Here is a 9,839-nt window from a genome sequence, read left to right on the forward strand (position 1 = left end):
TCAGGCTTTACAAAAATAATATCGACTTCTGCTTCCTGAACTTATGCGCACGAGGAGTCAGATGGGACCATGAGCAGACATTGAACAGGAGCAATCAGGAAAGAAAGATTTCTTGGAAATTCAGTGATAACTCCGAAAAACATCAGACAACTAGAAGAATGATAAAACGGGCATAGGCGAACACCAAATCAATAATATAGACGATAAAACCAAGGAAATCTTCAAACACAGGGCAGAAAGGCAAGAGAAAACAAAATACACACACACAGAGCAAAGTTACTCTTAATACACATGAAAAATGGGTCCTCCATTTCTTTTTTTTAATTTTTATTTATTTATTCATTTTTGGCTGCGTTGGGTCTTCGTTGCTGCGCGTGGGCTTTCTCTAGTTGCAGCGAGCGGGGCGGTGCCCGGGCTTCTCATTGCGGTGGCTTCTCTTGTTGCGGAGCACGGGCTCTAGGCGCACGGGCTTCAGTAGTTGTGGCTTGCGGGCTGTAGAGCACAGGCTCAGTAGTTGTGGCGCACGGGCTTAGTTGCTCTGCGGCCTGTGGGATCTTCCCTGACCAGGGGTCAAACCCGTGTCCCCTGCATTGGCAGGAGGATTCTTAATCACTGTGCCACCAGGGAAGTCCCTGAGCTCCCCCCACTTTGAAGTGAGGCTTCCCCAGGAGAAACAGAAACAGTGAGGCCTGCAGGCAGGGCTGTGGAATCCGTCTCTTCCGCCAGGCCCTGCTTGGGCGAAGTCGGCTGTAAATCTCTCCCTGTTTACACCACCCAGAGCAGGCACTGGCTGCCCTCTCAGAAGACCCCCAGCGTTAGGCCTCGGAGCTCATCCAGGACGCCGTGGACACGGCCCGTGTCTGCATGGACTGGGCAGGGGGTCGGGAACAAGAGTGGGACTTGATGGAGGGAGGTCCCAGCTTCCCTGTAAACACCTAGGGAGCGCACGCCTCTCTGTGCCCGCAGGCATGATGCGAGGCACTGCTACAGAGGGAGGGCGTGGTCCCCACCGCCAAGAGACCAGAAAGCCCTTCACAAAATGTAAAGAAAAGAAGCTCTAGGTCTGGCCAGGAGTCAGGCTGCCCATGGCACAGTGACACGCACATAGTGGGTGACAATAAGTTCATCCCATAATGTTTTCTGTGGCCCCGCAGTGGACCAGGCACTGCTCTAGGTACCAAGAGACACAGCTGTGACCCAGGTGCAAACCTAACCTCAGGGGACTCACAGTCCCACACCAGCAGCACTGAGAAGGGGCCGAGGGAGGCTGGGAGAGCAAAGGCCTCCAGCCCCAGGGAGGGGCTCTGTCCTGGCCCAGCTACTATGCCCCCCACCCCCGCCCCGTTAGAGGGGAATCGTGGACATGTTGATGAAGCTCTCCAAGCCTCGGTTTTCTAGAAATGTGCGAAAGGGCCAATTCTCAGGAGAGACTGGTCCCTGCCTGCACACCCCCTTCCTGTGCTCCGGGCAGCTAGCTACGAAGGATGTTCGGGGCTCCTGTCTCCCACGTGCCATGCCTGTCTGATCCAGGAGCAGAGCGCGGCTGGTGCTCCTGGGGACAGAACGTAGATCTGCCTGCGGTCCCTGCCTTGGTTGGCTGTGAACCAGGTTCAGGGAAAGACAGGAAATTAGAGCGGGAAGGAGCGGCTTCGGGGTGCGCCAACGGGCCTAGCATCTTCCGCCTTTCATCTAGAAGGCAGGCGTTGATTTGTTTTTGCATGTGTGCGCATGCGTGAGCATACACACACTCACACACACACACACACACGTCCTGCACTTTCACTGTGTGCTTTATGAGAAGCAGAATGAGATGGACCCCTCATTCTGAATGTGAACTTCAAGGCTTTAAAAGGCCAAAAGGTTTTAACACAGGTTTGAAAGGACATCTGCTAAGTACTTTCAGGCAGTCAGCCCCGGGCTCTGCTACCACACCCTGCCAAACCACCTGTGTAAGTAATGCGGGCGCTGTTAGTGGGGCCGGTTTTCAGTCTAATTCCTAAAACGTCAGCGCCAACCCTTGGTTCAAACCTGTAGCCAGGAGTGGGTGAGGGTGGGTGAGGAGTGGACAGAGAGGGGAGGTGAGCACAGAGATGGGACCAGGGGTCTGATTCTGACTGCTGCCAACCCCGTGTGACTTTAGGCCGTCACGTGATCTGCCCCAGGGGCCGCTTCCCCGAGGACAGCGTGGGGCGGCTGACTCCGCCGTCTCTCCTGCACGGTTTCTGCCCCCACGGGGCCAGCATGCCCCTCTCCAGACCCTGCAGGAGGCGACCTCACCTCTGAGAAGGGAAGATGGCATCACAGCCGGGTGTGGACGCAGGGGTAGAAGCCGACAGTGGGAAAGCGGGAGAAGGGCAGTAGGGATGCTGGGAGGCCCCCGTGCACAGGCGGGGGGCACAGACTCTCCAGCGTGTGGGGCGGGAAGAGCCACGTGGTCCGGTGTGATGTTGGGGGCGGTGGGAGAGAAAGCTGGAGGGATATTGGGAGCCGTGCCATGGAGGCCTTGAGGGCCCAGCTCAGCAGTCTGAACTTGGCCTTGGGCTGGGGAGACACGGAAGGGAGGGAGAGCCGGGTTCTGGCTCACACCTCCCACTCCCACTCAGGTGCAAGGTGTGGACAGCGGCCGGCGCTCCCGGGGGCTCCAGTTTACCTGCGATCTGGCTAGGCCTCCCTGGGGCCTGTGCTCCAAGGCCAGGGCAGATGCTCCCCGCCAGATCTAGCAAAGAGCCAGACAAGTCGAATATGGCAGAGACAAGGCCCTTGGCTTCAAGCAACAGCTCCCAACCTCTTAGTCAACGTGTGCAGCAGCAGAAACCAGCTGGTGTGTTAATATTTGCACCTTCTCCCCAATCTGGGCTGCCACCATAGCAGGACAGGTCCCATTTTCCCAGCCAAGCCCTTGTCAACGGCATGATGTTTTGCATTTGGGGACAAGACGTGGCTGCTGGCAGCTCCCGTTCAGGGCGAGTCTTTTGCCCTGAAGGAACCCAGAGGCTAAGCTGGTTCCTTGGGATGGGACGCTGCCCTACCAGGTGGTGGGCACCAGGTCCAAGCTGGAGTTCCACACGGACCTCTCTTTAGCTGTGTGACCACAGGCCACGGGTCACACCCGAAACCAGAGCAGTCATTCCCTTCTGGCTCGTTGTCGACAGAGGGAAATAAAGTCGTGGCTGCAGCAGCCCCAGCTCCAAGTATGGCTGAGAGCGTCAAAAACAATGAAATGATGGAGCATCAAGTCTCCTAATTCTCGTTTTCATGTTTTTCCCCTTTGGATCCCCACAGCATCCCTGCAGCTACGTCTCAGGCCGCTACAAGTGGAGAAAGGCATTTACGGGGAGCTTCCTCCTCAGATTACGGCTACGGCTGAAACCTCCTTGCAAATCTGCTGCCCGACGCAGTCCCACGAGCACAGTGCACGGAGCTGTCTTCTCACAGGCGGAAAGGTGGGAGGCCTCTCTGGAAACACCTGTCTCTCGTCTCCCTGGGAGATGTCAAGAGACTGGTGAGACATTGAATTATCCTCTTGTGGGGGACCAGGGAGGACCAGGCAGCCCCATCCCAGACAGGGGGAGGCAGGGGCCCCTGCCTCGAAACCATTCCCCACGCTGGCCTGTCATCTGCTGAAATTGCCCCATTAGCGGGACCCCTCTAAATCAGGCAATGTGCACCCCTCACTGTAACCTCCGGCAATTGCTAGGCTCTTACCTGCCTCTGTCAGGTTTCCTCAGGGAGCGTGGGTGAAATAATTCCAGGTCTTGCCATTTTCACGGATTTTTTTTTTTACCCATTTTCTGGGTATTTCATTTCATTGTTGTGTGTGGTACCTCCAGACCCCAGATGGTAAGTTTTAATCTCCAGACACCTCCTACCATTGCCAAGATGGATCCTGAGCTCAGCATGGCCTGAGCATCTGGTCCAAGGCTGCTTGCCCAAGAAAATGTTTTCCTTTTCCTTCTTTTTCTTTCCTTAAAAGCACCACCGCCAGAGCCAGTCCATCTGCAGAGATGCCTTCCCGGGGGATCAGATGATGGCATCCTGCACCTTATTAGGAAGCTCAGGGTAAACATTAAGTGGAGGCCGTGGGGCGTGTCACCGTCTGGCCCCAGATGAGCGTGGCCTGCAGGCTCCGGGCTCAGCTCCTGCTTCTGCCACCAAGGAGCAGTATGGCCACCGGCCTGTTGCTTCTGCTCTCCGGGCCTCAGTTTCCCCATCTGTAAAACAGGCTGACTAGCTCACCGCATGATTTGTTTACACACACACACACACACACCCCCACACTCCCAATTCTCTATTTTCAAAATGAGTTCATTATGTGCTCCCAATGTTATGAGATGCAGAACAAGCTGGACCCCTCAATCTAGCTGTGACCTTCAGGACTTAATTAAACCCCTGTCACTCAGCTGTGCGTGCTCTGAAGCCACAGTTTTTCTGTCAGTACGATGCAGGGGGCCGGGGGCAGGGGAGGTTGGACTAGATGATGCCTATTTTCCTTTTAACTTGGATATTCTGTGATTCCAAGAACCATACCTTTCTTTCTCTCTCTCCCTCTTTCAATAGAAATTAACAGCTCACAGGAGGTTTGTCAGATCCTCCTGAGTCAGAGAAGAGGGTGTTAGGTGATGGTCCTAGGATGGGGGCGGAGGATGTGATAAGAGGAAAGGTCAGGAAAGGAGGGAGAGAAGCCATCTCCCAGAGCAGGAGCTGGGACCACAGAACCTCATGCAGGAAACCAGGAGTCGGGGCTTCTTGGGGGAAAGAAGGAGGGGGGGCTGAGACCCCGAGGCTCCGCGGGATGGGCACGGACTTGCCTCCTCTGAGGTGGTCCCACACTCCATGTCTTTGCTCATGCGGCTCCCCTGCTTCTGCTTCTCCCCACTCATCATTCAAGGCCTGACATAGTGCTTGTTTCCTGTAGCCCAGGGTTGGCACACTTTTAATGTAAAGGGCCAGTAATAAGCATTTTTGGCTCTGAGGGCCATGTGATCTCCACCACAGCTCTTCAACTTTGTCCTTGTCGCTCGAGAGCAGCCAGAGACAACCTGTGAGCAAGGGGCGTGACTCTATTCCTAAAGAATTTATTTGAATTTCAGGTACTTTTCACCTGTCACAAAATGTTATTCTTCCTTTGATTTTTTTTTTATCATTAAAAAATGTAGAAACCATTCTTAACTTGTGGACTGCACAAACACGGGCAGGGGTCCACAGTTCGCCAGCTCCTGCTCTGGCCTCTTGCTACGCAAAGTGCAGTCCACGGACCAGCAGTATCGGCCTCACCCGGCAGCTTGCTGGAAATGCAGAAGCTCAGGGGCCCACCCCGAGTGACTGATTCAAAGTCTGCCTGTTAGCAAAATCTCTGGATGACCCCTGTGCACTTTAAAAAATACTGATGCCTGGGTGTCACCCGGGGATTCTAATGTAATAAGTGTGGACGCAGCCTGAACACTGAGATTTTGTAAAGCTCCCCAGCTGATTTTGTTGTGCCCCAGGAAGATCCCTAGGGAGAGAGGGCAGCCCCTCCACCTGGCTCCAAAAGCTCTCTGGTCACTCATCCACGGCAAAGCATGTCACTCTATATGCGTGTCACGCTCTGAGCTCCTCTGGGACCAGGACCCTGTGTAAGCCTGATTCACGGAAGAGCTCAGACAAACTTCTCACCCTCTTGGGAGTCGGTCTCCTCCTAAGGGTGGATGAGATGGGCTCTGAGTGTTTTTGTAGCAATAAAGACACTCTCCCCAGGGAATTCCTTGGTGGTCCAGTGGTTAGGACTCAGCACTTTCACTGCCGAGGGCCTGGGTTCAATCCCTGGTCAGGGAGCTAAGATCCCATAAGAAGTCACCGGGCGTGGAAAAAAAAAAAAAAAGACACTGTCCCCCGACCCCAGGTGAATAGTAGGGAAGGTGCCTCACCTCCTGGGCTCTCTCCAACCCCGAACTTCTTCCCTGCTCTGGGCTCAGAGTTCTCAGGCCAGCACAGGCTTGGGGCTTCCCAAGGACTCTGGGGGCAGGGGGACAAAGAGAGGCAATCCCACCCAACTCAGTCACATTCAGCAGGCCCCACTGAGCCCCAGGGATGCCAAACAATCGCCTCTTCCCGAGCCTCTCCTCCGTCCCACTGAGTCCCACAGCCCTGGGCCCACCTCTTCCTCTGCCTTCCGTGGTCACCTGACCCAGTATTCCCTGGAGAAACGTGTGAGGGAGGGGTGCACAACATTGGCTCAGGGCCCCGCACCTCACAGGGACGGCTCTCTCTCCTCCCTTCAAGGCCCCTACAACATGGCAGCCTCCCACCCCCTGGAGTCCCCAACCCAACACGTCCGCAGCCCTAGTCTTGCAAATCCTGGACGGGGCCCCGAGAAAGCATCCCTCTTTATACATATGGGAAAACCAGGGCCCAGAGAAGGAAAGACCTGCCCAGGATGGTGCAGACCAGGGACTACCTCCCCTTCCCCTCCTCCTAGACCTCCCCCTCCCCTCAGAGGGCTCCTGCGCCCGCTGCCCCAGGAGGGGAAGGAGGAACAGAGCTCTGGGGTTTGTGGAAGGTGGAAAGCCAGAGAGAGGGGCCTGCTGGGACCAACTCCGTGCCAAGGGGACTGCCTTTGACTAAGAACAGTGTGACAGTGCCCTGTGGCCACCGCTCCCCCATCTGCATACCAGCCCAGCCCTGGGGAGGCCAGAGTGGGAAGCTGTGCCCCTCACTCCTCTCCCAGCACACAGTAATGGAAACACCTGCCGTTTACTGAGTAGCTACTATGTGCCAGGCACTGTGCTAAGCACTGTGATTCCCTGAAGTAATTCTTCCATTTAATAAATGATCAGAATGAGGATCAGAGAGGTTAAGCAACAGGCCTAAGGTCACACAGCAAGTAAGGGAGTGGTAAGGGAGGGATGGTAGAGAACAGTGTTTAAGCTAGAAGGCATCTCAGAGATCACCTCCTCATTCCCTGGACTTCAAATCTAGGTCTGTCTGTGTCTGTTCCCCGGGGGCTCGCAGACTAGGCTGGCAGCGGGCCACCCAGAGCGTGCTCAGGTTTGCCCATTCAGCTGATACCTCAGAAGTGCTGGTTCTAGGAGAAAGGATGAGCTGGAAGACAGGCACGTCCACCCCGAGGACGCTCAACCCCTCTCCTGGTCTGCAGACCCTCCCCTCATGGCCCAAGCACACGCCTCTGTCCCAAGACCTCCTCACATCAAAGAGAATGAATGTGCTTTGGGGGTCATCAGACCTGGGACTGAATCCCTGCTCTGTGTGCCCTGGGGCCTCAGTTTCTTCTTCTCTAAAGGGGGGGGGGGCTACCTAGCTAGCAGGGTTGCTGGAAGGAATGGAAAGAAGTTGTGAAAAGGGCCTTGCTCAGGTGATTAAGAAACGGTAACCCCACTGCTTGGTGCTCTCCGTTCTGTGAATTCTTCCTCTCCTGGGAGTAAGCTTTTCCTCAGAAGGAAACAGGAGGCACAGAGCCTCCTGGATTGTGGCAAAGCTCCCTGGGCTGAACCTTATGTAGGAGCCCTTCTTTAACTAGCCCTCAGCTAAAAATAAACGCTTTGGGCTGCACACCTACCTCCCAGGAGGGGCTGAGTCACATCTGGGAGTGGGGGTGGGGTGCGGCGGGGGACAGGGCAGGGAGCGGCCAGCCTGTGACAGAACCTACAACACAGGCGGGCGCAGAGAGCAGGAGGCTTTATTGAAGGAGATACAGAACCGGGCGAGGGCGCCTGCCGTCAGCCAGACCACAGCCCTCATCACCCCAAACTGTCAGTGATCCCTGGACGCCCCTCCCCGCCCCCGTCCCCGCCCCCGGGACCCTGGACAGCCGGAAACACAAAGGGATCTTACCCGGCCTCATCAGAGGTGCCCAAGAGGGCCTTCAGAGTTCTGTTCTGGAGAGGGCTGGGGGACAAAGGACAGCCCCTCCCGGGCAGTCACTGGCAGGCCTGTCACACCCGTCCGTCCATCCATCCACCAGCCCAGTCCGTCTGTGCCCAGGTCGTCCCTCGTCACTTGCAGCTCTGGAGCCGGGTCCTGTGGTGCTTCTCCTCGGTCAGCAGGGGGATGAAGGTGTCGCTGTGGGAGATCTTCAGCCGGCTGCTCCAGCTCAGCCCCTCCTTCCCGGCGGGCTCTGGCGGGAGGTTGTCCAGGTCGCCGCGGGAGCCCCCTGTCTTGCCCTCGCCCACACTGCTGGAGTTGAGCTCCATCAACTCCAGCTCGTGCTTGGCTGCCGTTTCCAGGACTCGCTGCTTGTTGTAGTATCTGACAAAGTTGTTGATGATGGGGTGGATGGGCAGGGCAATGGCAATGACCCCACACAGGAAGCTGATGGCTGCATTGAGCTTGCCCAGGGTGGTCTTGGGGTAGATGTCACCATAGCCAACCGTGGTCATGGTGATGATGGCCCACCAGAAGGACTGGGGGATGCTCTTAAACAAGGTCTCCGGGTGGCTCTGCTCCATGGTGTAGCCCAGGGCCGAGAAGACGAAGATGCCCACGGCCAGGTACATGAGCAGCAGCCCCAGTTCCTTGAAGCTGCGCTTGAGGGCGTAGGTGAGGGTCTGCAGCCCCGAGGAGTGGCGCGCCAGCTTGAAGATGCGGGCGATGCGCATGATCCGCAGGGCCTGCACCGCCTGCTGCACGTTGGTCAGCTCCATCATGCGGGCGCCCAGGTGCGTGAGCGTGAAGCTCACGTAGAAGGGGAGGATGGCCAGCACGTCCACGATGTTCATGAAGGACAGGGCGAAGTGCAGCTTGTTGGGCGAGGAGAACAGGCGCAGCAGGTACTCCAGCGTGAACCAGCCGATGCACGCCGTCTCCACGTTCTCCAGCGTCGGGTGCTCCACGCGGTTGCCCTCGGCGTCCAGCACCTGCAGCTCGGGGATGGTGCCCATGCACATGACCACCGACGAGACGAGGATGAGCAGGAAGGACAGGACGGCCACCACCCGCGCCGGACACGAAGACTCGGGCTTCTCCAGGAACTTCCAGACGCACTTCTGGCAGCGCTGCCAGCGGCCCTCGGCCGTGTCCACGCCCAGGTCGTCCAGAATGAGCTGCACGCGGCGAGCAATCTCCTCCAGCTCCTCGCGCTTCTCGCTCAGGTGGCTCTTGCAGCAGTCGTCCAGGAACTTGAGGTCCACCTTCCAGAAGTCCATCTCGTTCTTGAAGCAGATGGGGCAGATGCCCTTCTTCATGTGGACCTCCCCAAAATAGTACACCTCAATGACACACTTGAACGCGTCCGGGTCCCTGTCGAAGTAGAACTCGCGCTTCCCGGGGTCGTAGTCGTCGCACAGGGAGAAGATGGTGTCGTAGCCCCCGGCCAAGCAGTCGATGAGCTCCGCCAGCCGGGTCTCGGGGTACCGGCTGAGGAGGTCTCCGTACAGCACCCGCCGCACGCCTCCCACGTTGACGACGATCTCCATGTCGTCTCCCGCCCGGGAGCCCCGGCTGCCCGGCTCCGGGAGGCTGCGCTCCCCGGCCCCGTCCATTCTCCCGGCGAGGGCCCGCGCGGCCTCGGCTCCGCGCCCTGCCGCCGCCGCCGCCGGGGGTCCGGCGGGTGCCGCCGGTGCGCGGCCCTCGGGGAAGCCCGGCCGGCGCCCGCCTGCCTGGAAGCGCGGTCACAGCGGGCGGCAGCGGGCCGGGGCGCGCCGCGGGGGAGGCAGGCGCCTGGCGGCGGGGCTCCGGGCGGGCATCCGGGCGCTGGGGCGCGCCGGCGGGGGGGGGGGCTCTCGCGGCCACCGGCCTCGCCCCGAGCGCTCACCCCGGCTCCCGGGTGGCGCGATCCGCCGCTTCGGCTCGGCCTCCGGCGGGAGTGGGGTCCCCTCGTGGGCGGCAGGCACCGTCCTCCGTCC

General features: G+C 58.1%; 1 protein-coding gene across 1 annotated transcript; it reads right to left on the reverse strand.

Annotated features, from left to right (window-relative positions):
• Positions 1-7,868: 7,868 nt before the first annotated feature.
• KCNF1 (potassium voltage-gated channel modifier subfamily F member 1) lies at positions 7,869-9,574 on the reverse strand. Its single transcript, XM_082357273.1, has one exon. The coding sequence runs from the start codon at positions 9,474-9,476 to the stop codon at positions 7,992-7,994; it is 1,485 nt and encodes a 494-aa protein (XP_082213399.1). The 5' UTR covers positions 9,477-9,574; the 3' UTR covers positions 7,869-7,991.
• Between the last annotated feature and the right edge of the window lie 265 nt (positions 9,575-9,839).

Source organism: Balaenoptera borealis (assembly GCF_965194805.1).
Source record: "Balaenoptera borealis genome assembly, chromosome: 15".
Taxonomy (NCBI): Eukaryota; Metazoa; Chordata; class Mammalia; order Artiodactyla; family Balaenopteridae; genus Balaenoptera; species Balaenoptera borealis.